A 27,181-nucleotide genomic window follows, 5' to 3' on the forward strand; every position below is an offset into this window, starting at 1 on the left:
CTGGGGCAACACCATCAGAGACCACAGTAGCATCTTCCCCTTGATTTGGCTCACATGGTTCAGGCTTGAGTTTCACTGGAGCACTTCATTTAAAGTAAGTTTTACATTGTAGCTGACTGATGCTGAATTAGAACAGATACTTATTTGCCAGAGTTAAAAAAAAAAAAAAAAGGAAAAAATACCAAAAAAAAGGTCATTAAAAAAACCAGTTTTATGTTTTATCCCCTAAAATTATAACTTAGAAAATTATTTTAATCTAAACACTAGCGAAGACCCCTCTGTATCTGTGACAGGGTGGATGGCTCATTTTAACCTGCCAGGCAAGTCCACTGTTTCTGAGCTAGTGTAGAACCTTTGTCTGTGTTGATGTTTTGTTTTTTTTTTAATGAGTAAATGCATTACAATGTTGTCATTAAAAAAAAAAAAATGCATTTTTGGAGAAAATATGCATTTTACCTTTGGGAATATGGTAATTTCAGGCAGCATTCCCTATGGGAAAGGTGATACCAGCTCTGATATGCAAAGCATATGATAACTTATCATTCTAACTTCAACATATAATAGGGATTGTGACCTGATATTTGGAGATGTAAATATTACCCAACATATTACCCTAAGGGAATAGAGCATTGTAGTCAACATTTTTTTAAAAAAACCTGTTATTGTTTGGTGAGAAACAGCCATGGCTGACAGAAGAGGAGTCGAAATGTATGTAAACATGGTCTCTGAACAGTCAGACCCCCATGGGACTCTTATCTAGGAGCAAAAGGAGTGCTTGGAAACTTAAGGAAAATTGCTTTAAGCTGGAAGATTCTGGAGGCCCTGGGTGTGATTTTTATGCCCTCTGCCTCCCAGTCAGAGCCTGCTGTTGTTTCAGCAGGGGACAGACGTGTTAGTTGTTCACTAGAAGTTTTGTCTTATATTAAATTGTATACAGTTTTTATTCTAACCACTAACTAGGTAGGATGCCCCTCCAGGACAAGCAGAGAGCGTCTTTTAATTTCTCCCCTATTTCTTAATCAAGTGTTGTGCAAATCTGTTCAACTTTGTAAATATTTGCAAACATCATCATTTTTACGTTATTCTTCTGTTGTGTTAACACATTTCTATCAATTTGTGGGAGTTCTGGGGTGCTGAGCTGTCCAGCCCAGAACTGCTCATAAATGGTCACACATGTTTAAGCTACATGTGCTTTTTTTTCTTAACCTGTTTATCTGTACATAAAGTAGAAAGCAAAGTCTAGGGAAACAGATATACTTTTTAGACTATCATGTCACATATTCACATTTTTAAAACTTTGTTTAAAAAAAACAACAAAACACCCTAAACCCAACCTCTACATTAAATAAAAAAAAAAAAAAAAAAGAGGAAAAAAAAAAAAAAGAAATTACAGTTGAGATGTTTTTATCTTAATGAAGTTGAGAGCTCTGGAGATTAGCGTGTGCATTTTCACAGAGTGCTAGCAGGACTGCCCAGTCACACTGGACTGCTTCCGTTCCTCCCCGGCCGTGTCCGTGCGAGCAGTGATTGCCAGGCTGCTGGCTCAGGTGACAGGTATCTGTATCCTTACGTGGAACTGTTCTAGGGGCTTGGACTACATAGTAAAACAAAAACAAACAAAAAAAATAATAGAGCTTAGTGTAAAATAATTTTATAAATGATCTTTTGTACTTTAGGACATCAAATTGTACAACTTTTGTATATATAAAAGCTTAGGAACTTTCTGTTTAGCAGAAAGGAAACACATTCCTACACTTTTAATGTATATGTTTGTTATAATGTCCATGTAAACATATGCCCTATGTTTGTGCCTTTTAATTAGTTTGTCTCAATAAACAAAAATGTAGAGAAGAATATGTAGCTATGACTTTGTTACCACTGTTCTTACTCCAGGTGTGTAGAGGTCTTTGTTTTGGCCCTGTGTAGAGCCCGGCGCGCACGGCCAGCCCGCCAGCATGTCCCCAGCCCCGCTGCCCCGGCCCCGCTGCCACCTCCACACCGTCCTGCATGTTGGGACCTGTAGTTCCCCAGCCATCTCTGCCATCCCTGGCCACGACACCACCTCGCACCAGTCTCCCAAAGTAGGCATAACCTTCTGGGTCTGGGTAACCACAGCGATGACCCGTAGGTGAAATTTGGGTATCCCTGAGCTTAAAAAAAAAAAGAGAGAACAAAAGCATTAAAAGCCAATATGAAAATGTGTACTAGAAGTGGTTATCTATGAATTACTTACAATAAACAGGTGTGAGACTTAACTGTATGTTGTCAATTACTGCAGTATTGACAGTGGGTCCCTTGTACAGCCAGCTGTTATTTTTATCCCAGCAGTGTAGCAGTAGAATAAACACATTAAACACCGGCAAGGAAATTTTTCACCGTGACAGAGGCTTCCCAAACCACTAACCACGGTGCTCTTAGCGTGGCGTAGCAAAAGGGCTGTTTCCTTTTTATTTTATGTTGGTTCTGCTCGACTGTACCTGGTTTATGTCCACAAAGCTGCATTAGCTAATTGTCGACCTGTTTCATTTGTACTTGGGTAAACATTTGCTTTGTACCGTGTATTAATGGGTCCGAGGTGTGCTCCTCTGCTGTCTCAGTGCGGACATTGACTTCGCTCTGTAATGCCATCCTTGCAAATACATTAAGCTGTTTTTCTGACAAACAAAAGCTACCTGGTGCAGTAGTTTGTACGACGTGCATGCTCCCTGCTAACCCGTGTCCGTGCCCGGCCGGGGATCCGCTGGCACCTCGCGCCGCAGCGCCGCCGAGTCAGGCTCTAAGAAAATGGTGGACGCGAAGAACAGATGCTCCTGTTACACCGAGTTAGTTCCTATGCAGCTGATGCGCTTAGCCTAGTTTATTTCATGGAAACTTTTAAGCTGGATGGAATCCAACATCCAGGGAAGCCTATTGCTGCCGCTGGTTCGAGTGGGGTTTATATCGAGCCCATTCAGTTCTCCGATTGCAAGGAGTTCAATAGGGGGTTTATTTTTTTCCTTCTGAAGTTTCCGTAAGCATTCAGCGTGAGGTGAATGGCTGAGACCGGCCGACAGCTTGAGAGCTGAATTTTGCCTTGGAAGGATGTGTGCTGTGGAAAGTCAGAGCAGTCAGATGGAGGGCACGGAGAGGCATCCTCCGGGCAAGGAGAGCGCGGGGAGGTGGCCACAGGGACGTAAGTATTGCAGCACAGCCAGCCACGCTGCCAGACATGGGGTACAGGCTATCAAGGGGCTGGCTTTCTCTTTACTTGGAACACCCCAACACCTCCACAGAGTGTTCAGGGTGAAGAGAAATTTGGGATTCAACCTTTTTTTTCAAGAGTTACACCTGAGCATTGTAAATTGGGAAAGTTCTGTTCAGTCGTGATGGATCAGAGAGAAACACGTTTTAGTCTCAGCATGCAAGTTTAATTCTATTAGCCATCGATACAAATAAAACACTTTTTTTCCTCTTGCAACAATTTTTTCCTTAGAGAGGCAGAAGAAAGAAGTATTTCATGTGTTTGCATTTGTCCACAAGAGGTTTAAAGAAAACCACCCAGACCCCAGTAAGCTGTTGAGCTGCAGCAATCCCAGGTTACATAAAGGGGCCGGGGCTGCCGAGGATTAGCCGGGGCATTCCGGGTGCTGATAAGCCTCCAAGTTCTGCTCGCTCTTCCCTCACTTTTATTTTAGAAACAGCCACTCTGAGCCCTATCCTGAAAACTGCCTGGGGTTCATTTTCAAGGCTGTCGGGGTTAGATTCCCACCAAAGAGAGAAAATGGGAATTTGAAGAACGCTCAGGTTGTTAAAACATCGAGCACTGTGGTAGTTTTTATCTCAGGGTCCCTGTACAGGAGCTGAGTTGTTGAGAAATGAATGACAGTTTCTCTCTGCTGGGCCCTTCCAAAAACTCCTGCCCTGCTTCATTGGTAGCTCAGTTTATCCATCTCAAAAATAGATTTAACAGTAATTTCAAAAGGTAGCTATTAAAAGCTCTTCAAGTTTTTAAATGCCATTGGGGTTTCAGTGCTTAAGTGGACCTTTTAACCAGTGCTTTTTAGGAGAAAAAGTGTAAGAATAAATCTCCTTGTCTCCTAACTGTCAGAGAATAAAACAAATTAAACCTGATCCCCTTCTACGTATTTGTGTAATTCAGCATGTTTATACTTCTTGCTTATCTTTGGATTGTTCACTCACAGCTCCCAGCGCAGCAGCCGAGGGATGACAGAGGAACTACGTGCTAATTTTTATGTCAAAAATAGCTTTCACCTTTAAAGGCACACGCCTCAGTGGCTGTTTTCTAATTACAAAAGGAATGCCAGAGCTTCTCCCGCGAATCCATTTTACAGCTGTGTTCAGATTGGACTGTCAGCCCCTGGTTAAAATTGAGTGCTGAGGTCCTGACCTAGAAACAAACCTTTTTTGGTATTGCTTTGGAAAGAGTGTTTCAGTGCTGAGGAGCTGAGCCAGGCTGTCCAGCCAGCTCCCTCCACACGCCTGGCGACAGCCGCAGCCTCGCGCCCTTCCGTCGGACTCTGCATCGCCCTGGAGCCCAGACCAGGGCCACTGGGCAAGCCAGGAGAATGATTCTTACAAATAATACATCTTTTCTTGCTGTTCTTCAGGTTTCTGGGCTGGTCTAGTGGAATGTGTCCCTGCTCTGGTGGGGGCTTATAGTGAGATGAGCTTTGAGTCTCCCTTCCAGCCCAAACCATTCCATGTTTCTATGATTTTTAAAGTCCCAGCTTTTTCTTTAGGGAAGCATCAGTGCTTTCTGAAAACCAGACATTTGGCATCTGCAGTTCAGAGCACAAACCTGTGCTTTCCTTGCAGAGCATTTACAATCACTGCCTCACAAACCGACCCATTTAGTAAAAAATAGGGCATTTTCAGGATGTGTGAAACCTTGTGTTTTCCAGAGAAGTCAGAAATATTCCTTTCACCTTTTCACCCAGTTGTTTTCACCAGCTGTCAAGATGAAACCATTTCTGTTCTGTGTTTTCTGTGCAAGGTTTGTTTTTCAGGGAATTACCAATTTTGTTGGAATTGGCAGAATTAAATTCACTATTTTAATTTTTCACAGTTGTGTATTTCTATGGCCATTTCTTTTTAATTCCTAGCATCATTAGCAGCTAAGACCCATATCAAAGGGATATAAAATTGCCTGTTTTCCCTGAAACAAGCCTGGATTAGGAGGAGATTGCAGCCACCAAAGCTCACTGCAAGGCGCTGTGCCTTGAAGAGTCTGATCTGCGCTAACTTGGGGAAGAGAATGATGAGGCACATGTTCAGTAGGCGCTGAAAACCGAAGGTTTGCCTCCAGTATTTCCACTCCTACTCTGTGTTCCCTGTCAGAGCTTTCCACATCTTTACCCAGGACTGCTCAGCTCCCAGACACAGATGAAACGATGGAGCAGGACAACTCAGCATGAAGAGCTGTCCTGTGAGAGCTCTGGACCATCCCACACCTGTGCTCGGGCTCCAGCAGCCACAGCCGTGCACCCGAGCAGTCTCTGGCTGTGGCAGGGTGCTGTGGGAGGCCGTGGTGCCCAGCGGTGTGGAGTTCTTCCCGCAGCACGTCTGGAAGGTTTGGAGAGCTCGGAGGGAAGCGGGGGCTCTGAGCTGCTGCCGTTCACAGTCTCGCTCTGGTCTCTGTGGAACGGGAAGTGTCTGCCCTGTGTAAACGGGCTCCTGTAATTTGTAAGAGGAGATCGCTTCCCGTCCCGAGCTGTCAGCCAGAGCGTGCAATACAGGGACGGCTGTTTTCTGTCTGCTCCGAGTGATGCTTGCTTATAACCCGTCTGGGATGTTCAGCTGTGGGGCAGCAGGGCTGTCTCCCCTTCCTTACCACGAGACTGGAGCTCCAGGCTCCAGAAACCTGGGACACTCCAAAGGTGTGGAAGTGGCTAAGAGCCAACCTGGAAATCTGGGATGGATCCATCCATCCATCCATCCATCCATCCATCCATCCATCCATCCATCCATCCATCCTCGGGATGCTGTTCCCTTCACACACTGGCCCCCAGGCCACTCAGGGCCAGAGGCGTTGACCCCATGGCTGGAGGCGCTGCGGAACCCTGGGGACAGCGGGGGGACCCCGAGATCCCCAGGACCCCGGCAGGGCTATCTCACCTCGGCGAGCGGCGGGGCCCGGGCGGTACCGCCCCTCGAAGCCCCCGGCCCGGCCGAATCGAGCTCCGCGCTCCCCACGGGGGGACTCCAGCCCGGGGAACACCCCGGTCCCGGGGGCCCCGCACGCCCCCCGCCCCTGCAGCCTCTCGGCGCGGCCCCGCTCCCCGCGCCCCCCCGGCCCGGCCCGGCCCGGCCCCGGCCCCGGCCCCGCCGCGCCGCCCCCCGCTGCCGGGCACGGCCGCCCCCGCCCGCCCGCCCGCCACGTACGTCTCCCGTCCCGGCTCCTTTCCATGGTTCCCGGCGTGACTGGAGCCGCCCGCCGCCGCCCCCGCAGCGCGGCGCCGACCGCCGGTAAGGGGGGGCGGGCCGGGGCTCTTTGTGCGCCGGGCCGGGCCGGGCCGGGCCGGGCCGGGCTGGGGCCGGGCTGGGCTGGGGCGGGCGGTGCCGCTCGGCCTGCGCGGGTCGGGCCCGGAGCCGCGCGGGCCCCGCCGGGGCTGGGGGGGAGTGGGGGCGCCGCCGGCTCGGCCTCTACCGGGGCCCGGGCGGAGCGGCGGAACCCGGGGCCGGGGCCGCGCCTGTTGCGGCCGCCCGGCCGCCGCTCCAGAGCCGGGCCGGAGCCGAGCGCTGGGGGCCGCAGCCCCGGCACGGCCCCGCCGCTGCTCCGGCTGCTCGGCTCCGCCGCAGGCCTGCGCGGGGCCCCGCGCCCGCCGCGCTCCGGAGGGTCCCGCGTGCGGAGCCCCCGGGAGGGCCGAGCCCACCGGGCCGTGTGGGGGCAAGGGTGCCATCCATGTGGGCCAAGGGCCGTCCCCGTATGTGGCCGAGGGCCGTCCCGCGTGGGGCCGGGCGCGGGCAGGCTGGCTCGGCCTGGGGCAGGACCCGCGTCCCGCTCAGCCCCGGAGCATCGCCGGTCCCCGAGCGCGATCCCTCCGTGCCACCGGGGCTTTGGATTTGGTGGCTTCCTGCTGCTAGACATGGTCCCTGTGCCCTGTGCCGCGTTCGTGGAGCAGCACATCTCACACCCCGCCATCCCCGCCGGGTGGGCATCACTTGGTGCAGGAATTGGCGGGGCCCTGGTGTGCCAGAGCCCTGGTGGTCACCTCCTGGTGACCGGGGTCACTTGTGAGCCCCCGACCGGGTACCCAGCTCAGCCACACCTGTCATCCTCCCTAAGGATGGAGGCCACCATCCTGCCAGTCTGATCCTCACCTGGGGTTCCTGTCCAGCGCTGAAATTGCTGCCAGGGGGTTGTGGGCAGGCAGCGATGGAGAAGGAGTCAAGTGCAAGTCACGGCTCAAAGCAGTGCTCTCCTGCACCGTCTGTCTCTCAGGCGGGTTGGAAAGGCTCTTTTTTATTATTTTCTTAAAAAGCAGTGGAGTCGCACCTCCTCCTCACACCTCCTCCTGCTGCTGCCACTGACAACAAACACGGGGGCTGGAGCCGTGAGGATTTCCAGGGGAGAACCACCATCCTGGGCTGACCCCTGAGGCTGCCGCTGGGGCTTTGCTGGCGGGGCTGCCCTGCGGCTGGGGAAGCTGTGGCTTTCCTCACATCCTCCTCCTCCTCCTCCATCTCTAAGAACACAGGCTGGAGCGGCATCTGCTGCGCTGAGAAGCTTTTTGTGGTTTTCACAGAGGTTTTCCTGTGGAAGTGCTCGGCGGGAGTGCAGCACCGGGGCAATGAGACCCCAGGGGAGCCCTCTGGGAGCGCGGATTGCTGGTGCTGGGCTGGTGGGAAGCTTTTGGTGGTTGTCATGGCAGAGGAAACCCTGCCATCACCTCCTGGTAGCTGTGCACCAGTGGCCTTTGCCCCTGTGTTAGCCAGCCACGCCGTGGTGAGGCTGTGCCTGATGCTGGCAGAGCTTTGTGCACCAACCCCTGGCTGTCCACAGCCCTGGTGTCAGAGCCTCAAAATTATTTCTGTCAAAGGTGCCCATCCTCTTCCCAGCCACACAGTTCCTGGGAAAGTTTGAACTTTTCCAGCATTTTATTAAAAAACAGCTTTCAAATGAGAAGGAAGTGAACGAAACCAGCTGACACCTGCTGGCATTGGTGGCGTGGCTGAGGGACTTTGCCGTGGCATCGGGGCTGTGGTGCCCCGGGGAGCAGCACAGCCTGACGGGGTGCTGGAGCTTACCTGCCTGCAGCAGCAGCCTCTGCAGGGGCACAGATGCTGCCATTGGGAGTGGGAGAGCCAGGAGGGGATCGGAGGGTCATTCATGGGCAGGGTCTGTGCCCTGAGGGTGAAATCCCAGGTGGGATGTGTGGGAAGGGGGCTCTACCCTAACCCTGTGGGTGGGCTCGCCTGTGGGGTGCTCGCAGTCAGAGCTGGGAGGCTTTGGGGCGGCACAAGGTGATGGTGAGGATAATTGGTAACTATAAAACAAGAGAAAAACTTGAAATAATAGCACAGAGGTGGGTCCCTCTCTTGTTATGGTGGCAGCATCTCTGTCACCATGGCCAGGGTGGTGGAGGGACATTGGCTGGAGCCTCTCCTCTGCTCGGTGTCCCTGGGTTTGCAGCTGCAGCGTGGGGACCGGGTTTTCCCGGGTCTGTTTTGCCTGTTCTGCCGGTTCCCGGCGCCAGCACGGGAGCTGGATGGGCACAGCAGCGAGCCAGACGGTCCCTGAATGGAGTGGGAAGCTGGAAGGAGAAAGCAACCCACCCAGCTGGGTGGAAAGCTGGCTGAAAACAACAGGAAATGAGAACAGGGAGAACATCTGGGTCCAGCTCTTGCACCACTTCCGACGGGCGCCGAGCAGCTGCTGCCTCTGGGCCACGGCGGCTGTGGCTCCGCTCCTCCGGCATGTCCCCAGGGCTGGGACCGCGGCTGTCCCCCCGCATCGGCACCAGCCACCCTGTCCCCTGGCCGGGGGTCCCCCGGTGCCGGGGGGGACAGGCTGCGGCGCCCCCGGCCCGCCCCGCCGGCCGCCTTTGATGCGGGTGAGTGGCAGGGCCATTGTGGCCTCTTTGTGCCTCCCTCGCTTCTCCAGGTCTGCACAAAACCTGCCATGGAAACCAGAGCCGGCCGCTGCCCCAGGAAACCCGCAGGCGCAATTAGGAAATGCAAATAGGAATGCAAATTCCTGCCTCGCCTTCCAGCGCTCCGAAAATTGCCCCTGGGCCACCGATGTGCCCGGGCCACTCGAGTCCCCAGCTGTGGGGATGGGGAAGGTGTCAGAGTGGGGCCAGGCAGGCAGAGAGGGCTGTGCTGAGCTGCTCTTGGGGTGCCTCGGGCCCTTTTCCGGTCTCCCCACACTCGTGGTGGCAGGACCGACCCGTGCTGAGTGGTGACTCATAGGTGACAATATGACATTGACATTTTTTCCATCCTCTCTGTTGCCCAGCGACAAACAAACAAACACGTGTGTCTTCAAACCCACAGTAGCTGCCTTGCCGGGACTGTCCCCTGGCTGGGCCCAGGCCTGTCCCAGTCCCTGGGGTCTGCCTGGGTCTGCAGGGGTTGTTTTGGGGAGGTAGACGTGTCCCACAGCCCTCCTTGGAGGGTGTGAGCCTGGCAGAGGCAAGGCAGGCTGCCCACTCGGCAGTGAGGACCCTCCACCAAAGCACACCGAGAATAGATGGGAAAGGAGATAAAATCCACCCACAAATAACTCCAGGAAGCACAAACTCTCCAGGTCTTCCTCTCTAGGTGGCATTTGGGAGCACTGGAGACGCCGGCTCTGCCTTGGTCCCCAGTGCAGTGTGAGTGGGTGGAGTGGGGATAGTGGGGCTGAGGAGGATGGACAGTGGAGCAGTTCAGGGTGGATGCTGATCTGAGCCATTCCCCTCCCTGGAAGGAAGCAGTAAGGTTTTCTTTTCCATCTGCTGGAGGAGCCATAACTCACATCCAGGAGCCGAGGCTGGCATGTGGAGGGCATCATCCACAGCAATAATCCGTGTGGGGAATGGCAGATCCTTTAGCCCTGATCTGGGCCTAATCTACAGCTGTGCCACTTAAAACCAGGCCTTGTTGATGGCTTTTAGTTTTCCAAGCTACAGCCCCTGGGTGCTTTCCTATCAGCGGCTGGAGTGGTGTGGGATGTGCATCCCCATTAGTGGTACATTTTTCCAGCCCCAGCCTGCTTTTATTGCTGGGAAATGAGCTCTGACTCCTGGAAGTGGTATTTCTTCCTTCTGCCTGACAGCTGGTCGATCCCTGGCCTTGCTCTCACTTCCCCAGGGAAGGCACACGCCGATGGGCACACCAACACTGCAGAGGGAGCCTGGCCCCTGTCCTTGGCTCAGGAAAGCAGGGCTGAGCAGGGCAAACAGGGAGATCATCCCCAGCAAATGCAGAGAACGGTCCTGGAGCTCTGCTGGTGGAGATGGGTCACTGGGAGACGTGCTGGGGCTGTAAGGCAGCAGTGGGGACGGGGGACAGTCTTGGGGAGGATTCCCAGCTCCTGGAGCCTAAACTGTTCCTTCTAAAATCCTTGTGCCTTTTACCCTCCCTGGCTGGTGATTGCCATGATCAGTGTAAATCAGCTGGGATGGGGTATAGCTGAATTAGTCATGCAAACTTAAAATTAGTGAAAGAGGAGCTAGATGGGTTTTTAAGAAGAACGTGACCTGTTGTGGTGGCTGGGCCCAGCACGTGGCTGCTGGCAAAGGGGGTAAAAAGCAGAGCCAGTGCTGAGGGTCTGGGTCCCTTTGCCACCCAGAACTGTGCTGGCACAGGAATGACTCTACTGCTGAGGAGACTGAGAGTTTCTCTGAGCCTTGGCCTGGCTTCAAATCCAGGTTAGTGTCCCGTGTAATTTCTGTGATGTGCTGTGATGGAGCAAACCCAGCGTTCCTCCTTCCAGGGCTTCTCTCCGCCCCACAACCCGGGTTGTGCCGGGATGGAGCAGCCTGTGCTGGCTGGCAGGAGGGGCCTGACTAGGGCCTTAATTAAATACCTGTCCCTGGTGAGGTGTAGCCTTTCAAGCAGGCTCTCCTCTGCCGAGCAATGTCACCCAGCAGGAGGGAGGACAAAAGCCCGGTGCGATGACAGTGTGACACTGTGTCCCAGGACAGCGAGGGTACACAGTGCTGGATTGTTGGCTCGGCGCTTTCCTGGGATAGCTTGCATCTGCCATATGGCTCAGTGACTCATGAAAGAGCCCTGCTCTGTTTGTGTTTCATTAGTCCCCTTCTTCCCTGGCTCTTGGTGAGCATGCTGCTGAGAGGCTCTGTGGGATGAGCTGGGCTGTGGCTGCTTCTGCCCTCAGGCTCATCCAAAGTGTCCGGGGTGGATGGGTGACCACAGGATGGCTGGTGCATGGCAGGTGGACATCAGGCAGTGACACTTTGTGCCCTCCATTACTGCTGTGGTGCAAGGGGCTGGGATGGGGGAAGCGAGGGGGGAAGCCCTCCTCCTCTCCCTGGGGACCCCGGAGGCTGTGGATGTGGTGAGGGAGGTGCAGGACCTTCCCACCACACACATGGCATGGAAACCCAGGGCCTTTTGTCCTCCCTGGCTGTGGTTTGGTCCCCGAGGGAAGGGGGATCACAGCAGCAGCTCTGTGATCACCTTTAAATCTTCTCAGCAGCCCCTCTGGCCAGGGGCCTGTCCTGGTGAATAATTCACCGTGTGCTGGCAGGGAGAGTTTTACTCCACTAATTTTGTTTCCATAGAAACTCGTGCGGTCTGTGCTCCAGAGCTCCGGGTGAATCAATACGGGGTTTTTCCTTTGCGCAGTGAGCCACGGCCCTTAAACCCTGATGGCAGGAGAGCAGCCCCGGAGAGGCTGGAGGCTGGGCCTGCTCTGCACAGCCTGTCCCTGCCTGTCCCTGCCTGTCCCTGCCTTTGTGGGATGCCCAGGGCCCAGTCCTGCAGAGATGCTCTGCACCAGCCTGGGGCAGGGTCAGCCCAGTCTCATCCCAGTCCGTTCCAGTATGTTCCTGCTATGCAGAGAGATGGAAGGGAAGGAAAAAGGCTCCCTTTTTCCTTTCTAACCTTTAATTTCTGTGACCCTTGACCTATAATGGCAAATTAGCAATTGGAATCAGCCACACTAATTATCCAGGGAATGGGGTTGGCCCTGCCCCCAGCCGGGTTCATGTTCCCCCACTCCCCTTTATTACTCACTGCCCAAACCTGACCCAAAAATTGCCCTGCAGCGAGTCCCCCACACGCCGTGCCCTGAGCCCAATCCCCAGGGAATGCCACACACCTTTGTGTCCGCAGGAATTTTTGTTTTCTTTCACTCCCAGCTGCTTCCCAGCTTTTGTGCCGAGCTGGGAGCACAAAGGGAGGAGAGGGATAAGCAGTTCAAGACGGGTTTGTGTGACATATGGCGTGAGGGCTTTGTGCAGTGGCTGTGGGGGGACAACAGCGGGCACAGGGTGCCTGAGCTTCCCTCCTGCCAGCCTTGGCATGGGTAAACTGAGGCAGGAAGCTTGGGATAGGCGTGGGGCTGTCCCGTGGGACAGAGGTAGTACTGGTTCCTGGTCGTGTGCGCCGTTCCAGAGCTCTGAGCTGATGGTTCAGCTGGGCCCTGTGTGTTTGATGTCGGCGGTGAAAGCCAGGGGAGGAAAGGTCACTGACACCAGCCACCTCCTGCAATAATCTTATATCAGCCTCTCTGCTTTGGGCAGCCTCATGGATCTAATTTATTACACGTTGATGCAAGGTAGAGTTGAGAGTCGCAGTTAAACCGTACAAAGGGATGCCGGGTCACTTTAATCGCTCACACTTGCTTGACCTATTTTTTTTTTAATCCCTTCCTGGAAACCTTATTTCATGTTTGAATTCCCTCAACTATTTTAGGAATGTCGTCCTACCAAGATCAAATTACCTTCAATGAAACCAGTGCAAGGCGGCCTCGCAAGGCAGGCGACTTTTGGATGAGGATCTAGTGCTGCCTCATTAATGTGGGCTTAGTTCGGGGCGGGGGCTGGGGTCCCGACAGAAAATGTGTGAAAGCCAAGCCGGGGATTAGCACCGCACAATGCCGAGGGGCAGGGGGTGGCTCTGCCTCTCTGCCTGGCTTGGCACGGAGGGCTGGGGGCACCCGGATCCCGCTGCAGCCCGGCACTGGCAGGGGAAGGTGGGTGCCGGGGTGCAGCCCTGCCTGGCTCTCAGCTCAGAGTGTCCCCCCGGGTTTAGTGGGGTGGTGTTGGTGGTTTAGGAGCCAGCTGGGTGCCATGGAGGGCCACATCTGGCCGGCTCACAGAGGGCTCCCATCAATCTGTCCGGAGGAAGGGCACCCGGCTCTGGTGGGAGAGGCAGCAGCTGCATCCCTTACAGGTGGATGCTGAGTGTTCAGGGTGCTGCAGGGTCCAAGGGCTCCCAGTCAAGCAGGGATTGGGATCACTCCGTGGCTCTCCCGGTTCCTCTGCACTTGCCCTCGGAGCCAGGAGGGGAGTTTCCTGTTGCAGAGAGGCTGCACAGGTTCCCAAGCAGGGCTTACTGTGCTCGCCTCCCTGATTGCTTTTGCTTTTGAAAAGGGCTTAAACCCAGCCATTTTAATACTCGGTAGAACAAGAATTAAAGGAGATCCTCAGGTGCTTATTTGTTTCCATGAAAAAGGATTTGCTTGGAGCAGTTTTCCCAGGCTGTGGGCCCAGGAGGGGTGCACAGCATCCCCTGAGGCAGAGAGGAAGGTGACTAGGGGATTTAGGAGAGACTGGTAGGGGCCCATCCTGCACATCCTTGGCATGCTTGGTAGTAGAGAATAGCATAATTTCTCTTCCTGATCATACACTTTTCATCCCAGTTTCAGTCCTGTTACAGTCACACCTGCAGCTGCTGAGCAGTCACGCTCCCAGACTCCTCGTTCCCACATTGAGCAATCCCCTTGCAGGGCCCTGGCTGCAGCAGAACTCAGCACATCTGCTCTGGACAGAGCTACTCCTTCTAGCTTAACATCCTTGAGTTTTGAGACTTCTTCCAAGAGTCTTCCCTCCAGGAACTGCTGTCAGCCCTTTTCTCCAAATAATCCTGCCCATGGAAATGCTTCTGCACGTCTGTTCTGCATCCCCAGCTGAGGCACCACAGGCCTGGGCTTGCAGCCACCACGGGATGAGTGCCCTGAGGGCTGGGGAGTGTGGGGCTGGGGGACTCTGCCCTCGGTGGTGTCACCCCGTCCTGCTGCAGAGGGGGTCCAGGCTCCCGTGTGTTTTCAGGGGGTCTCCATGAGCACAGCGTGGCAATAGCAGGGGAGAAGGAGCTGGGCAGCGTTTGAGCAATCCCATCTGCTGTCTGAGCCACAGCAGACACTGGGGAAGGGAATATTCTGGTCTGCACTCGGTGCCAAGGCTCTTCCCTGAGCAGGGAGGGCTGTGAGCCATCAGTCCCAGTGCTTTTCCAGCTGCTGGCTCTCCGGTGGGGCTGTGCTCCGTGCCGAGCCGAGCAACTGCTGCTCCCAGCACCACATTCCCGGTCTGACCCACCCCCGGGATTATCCAGCTGCTCTGCCTGGGCAGCTGAGGCCAGCAGCCTCTCCAGAGCTTCCCCTCGGGCTGTCCCTCCATGGAAAAGCCCATTTTTGGGAGGTACTGAGTGCTGGGGGAGAGCAGCTGTGCCCAGGCAGGATGCCAGGGGCACAGGAGGATGTTCCTGCCAGGCTGTGAGCATTATCCCTCCCCAGGAGCCTGACTGAGGCCTTCTCCTGGCTCTGCTCTCGTCCTTGGCTCTGGCAGGGGTGGCTCTGACTTGTGCAAGTCACTGGCAGCTTGGGTGGCACAAGAGCAGGGTGAACCCCTGGGCTGGCAGGGGGGAGCTGCCCCCCAAGGCCAGCTCGTGTTTGGTTGTGTTTTCTGGGTTTGAGTGGTGAGCCAAGGGCAGGGGCTGCAGCTAAAGGTGTGCCAGTGCCTGAGCACAGGGTGCAGTGAGACAGCAGTCGTGGAGGGGTGTGGGAAAGTGTCCTGTGCTGTCCTAGCAGTGCAGTGACACCAAAACACAGCATTTTCCATGCCAGCCCTGTCCCAGCATGTGGAGGCACTTGGATAAAAGCTGGTGTGGATGTGGCATTGTGGCAGCCCTTCCTACCCCAGTGCTGGCTCTGTGCCTGGCCCCAGCCTGGCACGGGGTGTCACCTGTCACTTTCTCTGTGGCACAGATCAGTGCCAGGACAGCCACCACTGCTGGATGCTGAGGTGGCTCAGCTGGGGCGAGACAGGACCTGCTGGGACAGGAGATTTATCCTGTGCTGCCAGGGCTGGTGGGGCACAGGGGCAGTGCCAGCCACACCAGTGTCCCTGCTCTCTGTGACCTGTGGGACGGGGACACGCAGACAGGAGCAAGCAAAGCCTTTAAGCTCCTCCTGTGATGGGTGCAGCAGAAGGGTGAAGGATTATGCCTGTGCCTGGGTTTGGAGGATGGATAACAGCATTCAGGCTCCTTCTGCTGATAACAGGGCAGGAGAAAAGTTGGTCAGGCAGCAGCCAAGGAGTCATCCCGGGCTGGTTCTGCACGTGGGGCAGGAGGGCAGAGGGGCCCAGCTGGTGCCCGAGCGCCTGTGCCCGCGTGGGCTGCAGGCACATGCCAGCTTCTTTCCTTTTTGGGAAGTCCAAAGGATTTTGCTTTTCCTGGCATCTCCCCTGCCCCTCACTGACATCACAGAAATAAGGGCCAGGAACATGGTGAGCCCCTTCCCCAGCTGCCAGCGGGGTCCTGCTGCCCTCCCCGCTGCTCACCTGAACGCTGCTGCAGGCAGCAGGAGCTGGGGAGGAGCTCGGGATGCAGCTACCTGTTGGGCTTTGAAATCAGCTCCTGCCAACAGGGCCACTTGCTTTTCCCTGGATTTTAACTCATGCTGATGTAGTGATTTGCATTTCTTTGGATTCGCGGCAGGACTTTGAAAAATGGGTTTAAAAGCCTTCAGGGCATGTGAACTGCCCTGCCAGCCCCGAATTCCTGGGGTGTATCTCAGGGCAGGGAAGGTCCCAACACATTCCCCTGGGACTGTTTGAAGCCAGAGGTGCAGCAGAGCCTTTCTGGTGTAAAAAACTTGTCCCCATCCCTAGTTTTGTTCATCTTCTGACCGGATTTCCATGGCTCAGCACGTTGCTGTGCTCAGTGCCACTATCCAGCACTTCCAGGGAGCTGTCCCAGACTCTCGGGCAGTGTTGACTAACACCTCCCCTGAGTTGGTGTTGGCAACAGGGGGATTGCCAGTGCCTGGCACAGCCCTCATGGTTACAGGGAAGCCTTTAAATACACACTCAAAGGTCAGATGCTGGGAGACAAAGATTCCCCAGCCCAGGTACTTGGGTTACTTTACGGGGATCTGGAGAATTCCAGCCTGATTTTGGGGAGTTATTGTGCTGTTTGAGGTTTTTGGGCTGGCACAGCATTGCTGAGCCAATGGTTCTCCACAGAAACTCTCATCTCCATCTGTGGATCGTGTGTGTGTGTCCAGCATAAGCTGTGTTCCCGTGGGTGTCCAGGCTCTGGGAGTAGCCAAATCTTGTAAGGAGGTGTGTACCCTGTGAATGTGTTACAACTCAATTTAATACGTGACTAAGCCAGCCATGCAATATTGCAATTAAAGTATAATTCCAGAGGTGTGAACAATGCTGGCTCTTCGCTGGAATGAGTCAGGGGAGCGGAGGAGGAAGCGAGCAGCAGTGTTTTATTAATTGACTCCAGCGGATTTATTTGTCCTCAGTGAATAGAGCTGGGCAGAGCTGTCGGAATTGTTCCTGCTCTGCTCCACGCCTGGCTCCTGGCAAGCTGATCCTGGGGACTGGGAATTACTGGGATGGAGACAGTTCCTGGCTGAGTGACCAGTTAAATGGATATTATTAGTGAGCAGGAGCGAGCTGGGGGCTCCTGGTGCTGTTTGGAACCGGCCCCTTGTGCCTGACAGTGATTCTGCTGCTGCTTTTCCCTGGGTCCTGTCCTGCCTGGGAGCAAATGCCACGGGAAGGTGGCACTGGATGGCCCCTGGCACCATGCTCAGCCCAGGGACCAACTGGTGCATCCAAATGCAAATAGTCCCAGGGTTACAGAAAAGCCAGGGAAGGAGAGCAGAGTGTGCCTGGAGCAGGAATCATCCCTGTGATTCCTCTGGTACCAGAGCAGTGCGGTCCCTGGGGATGAGGGTGGGGGTAAATTAGCAGTGGGGCAAAAAATGAGCTTCTCCCTGAGTTCCCCTTGTATTGCAAGTGTGTTTTGTTCTCAACAGCCTCTGGAAGCCCCTTGGAGCAGCTCAGGGCTGTGGCTGGCACAGTGGCTGAGCACTGGGGATGTGGCTGTCACACGGTCTTGCTGGGCAGGAGAGAGCCCAGGTGACCTTCAGAGGTGACTGCTTCTCTTAATGGCTTGGAATCTGATTATACCATTTTGCTAAGAAATGTGCTTGGCACGTTCTTCTGCATTGAATACCATTTAGGGACAGTTATCCTGAACTCTCTGCCTGCCGCTTAAGAAAAAGCCTTTGAAAATGATATTATGGATCAAAAGTGTTCCTGGGGTAATTCTGTTTCAAACAGTGGAGTTAATCCAGAACTGAATTTGGCCCTGCATTTTCAAACGAGAAGCAGTAGCTGTATAATCTGTTTATGGTTTTAAAGTGAATGTTAATCTTGGATTTGGTAGCTTTTCCAAAAGGTCGATTTGCCGTGCTGCAGAGCATTTTAGCCCCCTGCCCTGACACTCTCTGAGCCGACTCCATGTTTTATTTTAAAGAGTGATTTTACTGTGTTTATAAATACATGTCAAACCTGGAAACGTTAAATCTGGGCAGCCCTCTGCAGTGGAAGTAATGCCATTTTTCTTGCCTTGCATTTTGTTGGTACAGCTCCTGGCACGGCACGTCCAGGCTCCGGCGTGCCGTGCCCGCTGCAGGGATGGCTCAGTCCCACGAGGATGCTGTGGGATGGGTGGAACGGAACCGAATGTCCCCTGCTGAGACAGGGGAGCCTCTGGGTGCTGTCCCTGGGTGACTCTGTCCCCTGGTGACTCTGTCCGTGTCCCCTCCGCAGGTGGGAGGATGCAGCCGTGCGCCGGGGGCTGACGCGCGGAGCCGCCGGCCGCGGGGAGCGGGACCCCCGCCGCCCACCCATGGTCCCGGCTGGCAGCGGGGGCAGCCCCCCGTGAGGAGGGGCACGGGCACAGCCGGGACCGCGGGCACCGAGCCCCGCAGCCGCCCCGCCATGACGAGCCTTTTCCGCCGGAGCAGCAGCAACGGCGGCTCCCGCGGCGGCTCCTCCGCCCAGGAGCTCAACAACAGCCGCCCCGCCAGGCAGGTGCGGCGCCTGGAGTTCAACCAGGCCATGGAGGACTTCAAGACCATGTTCCCCAGCATGGACTACGACATCATCGAGTGCGTCTTGAGAGCCAACAACGGCGCCGTGGACGCCACCATCGACCAGCTCCTGCAGATGAACCTGGACGGCAGCGGCTGCGACGACAGCTCGGACTCGGAGGACAGCATCCCCCCCGAGGTAACTGCCTGGGCTCCCTCTGTGGGCTCTGCCCTCCACAGCTGGGTCGCCATCAGTCTCATCCTGCCTCCTCCTGCCTGGGCACGGTGCTGCTCAACTGCTGCAGGCAGGCAGAGGTTTGAGTGCCTGGATCGGCTGGGCTGCTGCACCAAAGGTTGTCTTGGGCAGTGCTTCAGGCTCAAGCTAAGTGCTCTCCCTGCTCTCACTTGCCCCAAAACCCAACAGGGACCCTTCTGCTGCTGTCAGAGAGACTCCCTGGGGCTGTGTGCACCAAGGGTGGGCTCAGCCACCCTCTTCCCTTGAAAGCAGTACCTCCAAACTCCACCAAAACCCCCCTGGGTGCAGGAGGCCCAGTGCCAGCAGGGTACCCCATCCTCTGCAGCACCATTCAGCCTGTGCCATCCCTGTTTTGCTGCTGCACGTGGGGCTCTGGCCCCCTGGGGAGCCTTTCCCTGTCCTGCCCTCCCCCCATCCTCTCACCCTGCAGATCTTGGAGCGGACCCTGGAGCCGGACAGCTCGGACGAGGAGCCCCCTCCTGTGTACTCCCCTCCTGCCTACGAGAGCCAGGCCTTGGGCAGCCGCTACCCCCGTGCCCCGCCCACGCCCCCGCCCAGGTGAGCCCCAGCCCCGCGCAGCTCCTGCTCCTGGGGCACCCTGTGCCAGCACTCGGGGTCAGGCTGAGCCAGCTGGCCCTGGCACGGCCGTCTGGCCCTGTTCCTTATAGGGTCCAGTGAGACAAAGCCAAGGGAGATGAATGAAGCTCACAGCTGGCTCAAAAATCCCTGTGAGGGTCTAAAGCACCAACAGCTGAGGGGCCGGAAAGCCGCCCCAGCAGCGTGTGGAATGGCAAAAATCAGCTCGGGGGCGGGGAGCACTTGCTGCTGCTGCTGCTGCTGGAAAACACCAGGTGCTGGGCCAGCCCCGCCCGGCTGCTCACCACACACCTCGGGCTGGCTCACTTGGCCCCGGGCAGCACTGCTCTGGCTGGAGCTGAGGGACAGCAAGCGTGAGCCCTGGGCACCTCTGTGCCAGCCCCTGCCCTCTGTGCAGGCTGGGGGTGACATTGGGAGAGAGACGTTTGTCAGCTTCGTGGGCAAATCTCTGCAGTGCTGGGGCTCCACTGGGCTGGTTTTTGGGAGTCTGAGTGAAACAGGGAGGAGAAGGAAAACCCAGCATGCAGAGTTGCAGGGCAGGGTTTGAAATACAGCTCCCAAATATTCCCACACCTCTAGGAAAGCCTTTCACTCTCCAGAACTGATGGTAACGTTGGAGGTTCAGGGATGTGCTGGGGTTTTGTGGTTTCCAGCACTGCTGGTGGAGCCGGGCAGGCCCTGCTGTGCCAGGCCCTGCTGTGCCAGGCCCTGCTGTGCCAGGCCCTGTGCCACGCTGCCACAAGGGGATGTGTTGGTGTTGCTGGGTTTCTCCTCAGCAGAGGTGCTGCCTGTGCTTGCCCTGCAGGACGGACGTGCCCAGCAGCACCGCGCTCTACAGGAACTGGAACCCGCCGCTGCTGGGCAACCTCCCCGAGGACTTCCTGCGCATCCTGCCCCAGCAGACTGCCCCAGCTGGCACACAGGTGAGCTTGGCCACCTCTTCCAGCCTGCTCTGTGGGGTGGCATGGACACCATCCCAGTCCTCAGCCTCCCTGAGCTTGCAGCATCAGCATGCTGGAAGTATCTGGGTACCGGGTATGGACTAACCCAAAAGTTTGGGAGCATGTCCTGTTCAAGAGACTGAAGTGGGCAAGGTGTGAAAGAGCTCTCAGCAAAGCTTTGATTTTTTTTCTGCATTATCCCAATGATTATTGCCAGAAATGCCACTTGCCATAAGCTCCTAATATTCTCAAGTATTTGAAAATCATGCCCACTGCTCTGGTGAGGAGCAGCAGGACCAGTAATGCTCCTAAGGAGAGCAGCACTGCCGGGGCTTGAGGGCTGCTGCAGTGGAATTTGGGTGGGAAACCTAGTGCAAGCCAGAGGATTTGCCCCTGGAAAATTAGAGTCCACCTGTGCTCCATGGTTGTTTTAAGCCACAAAGTTTGGGTGCCAGCAGCAGGGCAGGCAACTGGCAGCATCCCATGGGGAACAAGCACCCCCAACACATGCTGGGCATCCTGCTCAGCTCCAGGCATGCCACAGTTTGGGGCATCCCTTGGCCCTTTGCTAACACAGGAACCCCTAAATGGATCCAGCACTCTCCTGTCATGGAGAGGGCTGGGGGGGTGCAGGCACCCTGTTCCTCACTCTCGTTTCCTCTCCAAAGGCAGCCTGCCACGTTTTCATGAATGATTGCCCTGCAAGTTGAGCTTCACGGGCTCTATTACCTTTCTGGGAATAGGAGTGTGCCAATTCACTGGGGCTCAGGGGGAGGAGAGGAGCAGCTGCCCTTTTCTTTCCCCAGTAATTGTGTGCTTTTGCTTTTTATGGCTCTCTGGGAGCAGCTACAAATCAGATAAATATTGGAGGCAGGGATGAGGCTGTGCCGCAGCGTGCGGCTGTGCTGCTCCCCAGGTGTGGGGTGTGATGTGCCTCATGCAGGGGTGTTTGTCAGCAGGACACTGCAGGCTCTGCTCTTTGGAGATGGGAGATAAAGCAGCCATGCTGCTGAGACCCTTCTTGTACCTCCTCACCAGGTTCTGCTATGGCACAACCCCATGGCTTAAAGTCAAAAATCCCTGCCAGCCTGTGCTCTGCTAAAGGAGCTCCAAAAGGCTCCCACGTGGGATATCTGTCCCCTCTGCCCTGTCCCCCTTCCCAAGAGGCAGAGGCAGTGATGCCCTGTCCCCCTTTGTCCCCTTTGCCCCGGGCTGTTGGGCAGAGGAGGGAGGGACCCCTCTGGGAGCAGCAGTGGGTGCCCATCAGGGCTGGGGGAGCTGCGGTGTCACAGAGGGGCAAAAGGCCGAGCTCAGCCCGAGGTGCTGCTGCAGGGACCCCCTGAGAGCAGCACCCACCGTTGCCTGTTTGCCTCCCCAGGGCTCCCCCGGCTGCCAGCAGCCCGTGCCCCGGGGGCTGGGGCCGCGGGGCTCCCTGGAGCAGGAGCGGCGCTGGAAGCAGTACCTGGAGGACGAGCGGATCGCGCTCTTCCTGCAGAACGAAGAGTTCATGAAGGAGCTCCAGAGGAACCGGGATTTCCTTCTCGCCCTGGAGAGAGGTGAAAGGGCCTTCAGAAACTTCTGCTTTTTGGGCGTGTGCCCTGCTGTGGCTCTGGCTGCTGGCAGCAGCGCCCTGCCCGTGGGATCAGGGCTTGTGCCAAAGCAGAGCCGGTACAAGATGTGGCCAGGCTGGGGGCTGGTGGTCTGAGCTGCCCACACTGGTGGGCTGCTCCCTGGACTCCTGCTCTCCTCCGCCTGCCCAGCCCTCTGCAGCATCTCTGCCAGAGCCCAGCAGCAAGGAGCTTTGGAAATGGGCTCTGAGCCCTCCCCAGCCCTGTCAATGGTGCTTGGCAGGGTCCTGGCAGCACCGTCTCTGCAGGTGGCAGGAAAACCACGGGTGTCCTCGTCGTGTGCTTGTGGTGGGTGGGCAGCTTGTGGTCACTGTGTAGAAGCAAAGCCCCAGCTCCCTCCCTTGCCAGCAGCCTGTCCCTCAGCAGCCATGGGGCTGTGAGGGGAGAGGGGAGCAGAGCCATGTGCTCTGCCTGCAGGGTCTGATCGAGCCGGCCCTGCGCTTTTTGTGTTTCAGATCGATTGAAATATGAGTCCAAAAAATCCAAGTCGACTGGTGTTGCTGTCAGCAACGACTTTGGTTTCTCCTCCGTATTATCAGGTAACTTCCAAAACATATGTGAGCATTGTCTCACCACAGCAGGGTCCCCCACAGCCCTGCATTCCCATCCCTCTGCCCAGCTGCCTCCAGAGTGGCTGTGGAGGGAGGAAACGGGCTGATCCCTCCCTGCTGCCCTCCCAGCACGGGAGAGGAGCTGGTGGGTCTTGGGGATGGGTGCTCCTGCCCTCCCCATGTGGAGGTGCTCCTGCATCCTGCCTCCATCTATCCCTGCCCTCCCTGCCTGGGCTGCAGCAGAGGATTGTGCCTGGAGGCATAATGACTGTTCTGGGTAATCCTGATTAACCTCGGAGCAGAGCAGCTGCCCAGAGTCAGAATTAGAGCTGGTGTCTGTCGATGGCCCCTCGCAGGGTTGGGCGAGCCTGGGCAGCCTGGCAGGGCTCCAGCTGGGCTCAGACCTGGGGAACAGGGACATGGCTCTGGGGTCTCTGCTTCCCTGACCCAGCTGGGCTTGCTCCTGATCCACTGGGTAGCATCATCCAATACCCAGAGCACAGTCAGAGCCTGGGGGAATTTGGAGCTGCTGACCCTGGAGGGAGGTGCTGGGACAGGGACTGAGCACCTGTAAGGGTGTGCTGCCAGCCCACAGCTCTGCACCCCCAGTGCCAGAGGTTGTGTCCCCAGAGGTCCCCATCCAGAGCCAGCCCCCTCATCCCACCTGCTCTCCCCACTCTGCCCTTGGCTGGTGCTGGAGCTGGGAGTGATGGTGGCAGCCCCCTCTCCAGGCAGGCAGGCAGGCAGGCAGGCACTCCGGTGAGCAGCTGTTTGCCTTGCAGGTGAGGGAGCTCCCTCTGGAGCCAGCGAGGCCGGCGGGGCCGTGTCTGACGATGCCTTATTCCGAGACAAGCTCAAGCACATGGGGAAATGTGAGTGTGTGCAGGGCCCGTGCTGGCAGCCTGGCAGGGCTGGAGGGGACCTGGGAGTGGGGAGGGCAGGGGCAATGGCAGCAGCACCTGGCACTCTCCCAAACTCATCCTCTCTCTGAGAAGTCACAGCCTGCTTTTCCCACCACAAACTAGAGCAAGGTCCTTGGGTAGCCCCAGCTGGGCTAGAGGCACTGGGGACACTGGGAGGGGTGGGTAAGGAAGGTCATGAAAATCCCAGAAAAAGGGGAAAACATGGGCACCTCCCACCAGGGACCAAGGTGTCCCTGTCTCCCTCTCAGATTCTGGGCATCCCCACAGGGTGTTGGGTGCGGGTGGCTCTCACACCCCTGGCCCTGCCCCTCTCCTCTCCCCTGCCTGTGGCAGCTTTGGGAGAGGTTTTTGGGTGAGACCCTCACGCAGCTGCTTCCTTCCAGCCACGCGCAAGAAGCTGTTTGAACTCGCCAGAGCCTTCTCTGAGAAGACGAAGATGAGGAAATCAAAAAGAAAACACTTGTTGAAGCACCAGGTGTATCCTGAAAGGGGCTGTGGGGCAGGGGGGCCTCACTTGGGGGGCTCCCCAAGGGCTCCTCTGTGGCTGGAATGTGGGCTGGTGAGGGTGGTTGTGGTCCATGGCCCCATCCTGGCCCCAAAGTGGTTTTCCTTAGCAGAGGGTGCAGGATGGGGACAGCGGCTTCCACAGCAAATCTTCTGGATGACGTGGAAGGACATGCATATGGTAAGGAGTGCTGTGCCAGGCTGTGCTGGGCTTGGCACGGCTGGCTCCCGTGGTGCCACATCACCCCAGGGCTGGCTCAGGTGTGAACACCTGGCAGAAATACCCCTGTGGGCCAAAAGCCTCCGACCGGTGTTCTCAGGTGTGTTCTGGGAGAAACTCCCCAAGTCCCCCTGGGAGTTCTCTCTCTGAGCAAGGGCACCCTGCCCTGGGCACAGCTGGGCTGCCTCCCCTGGGCTCCTCCCGGAGCTGGGACCGTGGTGCAGGGGTGCCCCGTGTGGAGGTGGCTGCAGCCCCTGCCTGCCTCTGCCTTTCAGATGAAGAGTTCCAAGCACGGCGGCAGCAGCTCCGGGAGGAGGAGGAGACGCCGAAGGAAGGGCAGTAAACGGTGAGAGGCACCTGGGCATGGGTGATCACTTGGGTGTGGATGGCCCAGCCTGGCTGGAGGAAGAGCCACGTGCTTTAGGCTGGGTCCAGAGTGTGTCTGGGTGGGGACAAGCCCCATCAGTGGCCATGGGTGCCAGGGCTGGGACAGCCCCGGGTGCTGGCACTGTGTGGCTGAGCCTGAGCACGTGCTGTTCTCTTCCCTTCCCTGCAGGTCCCAGCTCTGGGGTTTCTTGCTGGCACAGGACGTGCCCGAGGCTTCATCAGGAGATGGCTGAAAAAGGAAAAACCCACCCAACAAACCACCCAGATTTTGCTGTTCCCCCTCTGCTGCTGTACTCCTCTGAAGTACAAGTATCAAAGTGAGGCACAAGGTTTTCTTACCAGTGGTTTGAAAACAACTTTTCCTATCGAGAAAATCAGCCAAAAAGGAAAAAAAAAAAAGGAAAAAAAAAAGCGGGCAGCTGCTGCTAGCGGCTGCGGAGGAGCCAGTGAGCTCAGGCTGGGGAGGGGCAGCCCCGCCTGCTCCCTCGGCCGGCGGCACGGGAGGAATGAAATCAGTCCTACTAACGAGGATCCGATCCCACGTGGGCTCTGCCTGGCCGGAGCACTCCTGAACATATCTGTAGTGGTCTGATGTAACTTCACTCTGCGCACACCGGAACAAAAACCACGTGAGAAAGGGAAGCTAACAGCCGTTGTCTATTATTGCTAGGAGTAATGAGCAGAGATTCAGATCAGGTAATAGTCAAATAATATAAATTGTTTATAAAGGAAAGGCCTTCTTTTCCTAGGCGTTTCACTTTGAATTAAACCTTTGCCTTCGGCATTGCTACAACTGCCTTGAAGTTGGGGAGCTTTGTGGGGCAGCACCAAGGGCTGGATTTCACACCAGTTTAACCCTCACTGATGGAGCAGAACACGTCCCACCGGCTGTGAGGTGCTGGGGGTGCCTGGTGTGGTCCCTGGGAGCTCCAGGCACGCCCCTGCTGTAGGTGAGAGGCAGAGCCCAAGCCAGGGGCTGGCAGGGCTGGTGGAGGTGTTTCCAGCACAGAGCTTGTACCAGGGCCTGGGGGCACTGCTGGGTTTGGTGCGGGGCAGGAGCAGAGCCCCTTCCTCGTGCCCACAGTGCCGGAATCCTGCAGCTCTCAGAGATGCTGTCAGGCTAAAAATAATTACATAAACAAATTCCTTCGCTGTGTAAGTAATGAGTGACGAGCGTAAAGTCAGGATTCGCTCCCGCCAGCACATTTTCTTCTCCTTTATCGGCACAACGCTCCCTGCCAAATGCAGGAGGTGGCTCTAGACGTGCCTGCTTCACTCCCTGGCTCCTGCCCACCAGCACAAATGTTGCAGGATTGGAGCTGTGAAGGCGGCAGACGCAGGAGCCCCAGCCATCAAACACTCACGCAACTGTTTTCCCTGCCTCTCGGCAGGGTTTGCTAACAAAAGTCCCCCTTGCAGGCGCTGGCTCCCGGCAGGCTCCTCTTCAATCCCCGCGGAGCCCGCGTGCCTTTGAAGTGGACGCCAAGATTTCCTGCCCCGGCGGCGCTGCAGCTGCTGCACCTGTTGAGCGCTGCTGCCGTCCCCTCCAGCCGTGCTGGGGATCAGGGCATCCCCTGAGCTTCACTTCCCTGGTTCCTGGCCAGGGCAGGGCTGCTTCCAGGTGTCTGGGGCTGCAGGGTCTGGGGATGTCTCCGTAGCACAAAACTCTCCCGCAGCACCGGCGCTCAGACAAGGTGCTGGGTGCCGAGGGCCAGGGCAGGTGCCGTGGGCTGGGAGCACCCTGGGATGCCAGCAAGCTTTGGGCTCCTAAAATCAAAGCAGCAGAATTCCCACCCCACCCAGCCCATACCAGTTTTGGTGTCCTCTCCTTTGCTTCTGAAGGACTGAAGAGCAGTCCTGAGTCGTGGCAGCACGGTGACAGGTTAGGGCAGCCCAGGCCACGCTGGCTGTGCCACACCGTGGGCAGCAGCCCTGCTCCTGGTGGGGTGCACAACTGTCAGGAGTGCTGCAAGGGCACAGGATGCCCCATCCTGCCCTGCCCTGCCCAGGGTAGGAGGTGGGTCCGGAGGAGCACCTGCCTCAGGGTGCAAGGGGCTAAGGGGGAATCAGGGAAAATCCTTTAGTCCCTGGGTGGGATTTCCATTCTGAGAGAGCTGAGGAGCAGGAGGGGCCCCTTCCCTGCCCTCGCTGGCCCTGGGGGCCCTGGGAAGCTGCCGTTACTCCCTCCCAGCCCAAAGCAGCTCTGCATATTTGGAAGAAAATCAAACTTGGAAGCAGATCAGGCTGTCACCATTCCATGGTGGGCGGCGGTGCCAGCGCGGTTTCCATGAGCACAAGGAAGCACCACGGAGAGAGGGGAATTCTGGAATTCTGCTCTCCCGGGCTGGGAGCTGCTGGCCCCAGGGCTGGGCTGGGCTGGGCTGGTCCTGCCCTGGCTGCAGGGACGGGATGAGCTTCCCTGGAGAGGCTGGCACAGGGCCACAGGCCAGTCCTGGGCACCGCTGGCAGCCGGGACAAAGAGGGGACACTGTCCCTCCTCCCAGGCTGCTCGTTAAGGGACACCTGGGTCACCTCTGCCAGCCAGCTGTGTGCTGGTGGAGCAGCCCCGGGCCAGCAGCTGCCTCTGCTTTCTGCCTGAGCTCGTCCCCTCTGCTCCCACTGAGAGAGGGACAGCCAGGAAGGGTGGCCGGAGCTGGCAGCTGGGGAGGGGACAGCCCGGGTGGGTGCCAGTGCCCAGCCCTGCTGGCTCTAACCCTGCTGGGGTCCTGCATCGAAAGCTCCATGGCCACCCAGGCCTGGCACAGGGCTCTGGGCACGGCTTGGCCACCAACAAGTCGTCCTTACACATGCCAGGCCAGGCACAGCCTCTGGGTGATGTCACTCTGCAGCCGTGTCCAAATATCCTGGAGGCACAAAGCATCATT

General features: G+C 56.7%; 1 protein-coding gene and 1 long non-coding RNA gene across 2 annotated transcripts; one reads left to right on the plus strand and one right to left on the minus strand.

The window, feature by feature from the left end:
* Positions 1–369: 369 nt before the first annotated feature.
* Positions 370–6,236, minus strand: LOC132337578 (uncharacterized). Its single transcript, XR_009489214.1, has 2 exons — positions 2,673–6,236; positions 370–2,150 (listed from the first exon to the last, which is right to left on the minus strand). It is a non-coding gene; the product is annotated as an uncharacterized LOC132337578 (long non-coding RNA).
* Positions 6,237–6,336: 100 nt separating this feature from the next.
* Positions 6,337–25,089, plus strand: CUEDC1 (CUE domain containing 1). The gene is made up of 11 exons (XM_059866305.1): positions 6,337–6,465; positions 18,027–18,488; positions 18,976–19,103; positions 19,948–20,065; positions 21,462–21,639; positions 22,167–22,250; positions 23,045–23,134; positions 23,569–23,662; positions 23,812–23,870; positions 24,185–24,255; positions 24,466–25,089. Exons 2-10 carry the CDS (start codon positions 18,198–18,200, stop codon positions 24,250–24,252), a joined length of 1,110 nt encoding a protein of 369 aa, XP_059722288.1. The 5' UTR covers positions 6,337–6,465; positions 18,027–18,197; the 3' UTR covers positions 24,253–24,255; positions 24,466–25,089.
* Positions 25,090–27,181: the final 2,092 nt, after the last annotated feature.

The sequence above is a fragment of the Haemorhous mexicanus genome, chromosome 22, assembly GCF_027477595.1.
Source record: "Haemorhous mexicanus isolate bHaeMex1 chromosome 22, bHaeMex1.pri, whole genome shotgun sequence".
NCBI classification, from domain to species: domain Eukaryota; kingdom Metazoa; phylum Chordata; class Aves; order Passeriformes; family Fringillidae; genus Haemorhous; species Haemorhous mexicanus.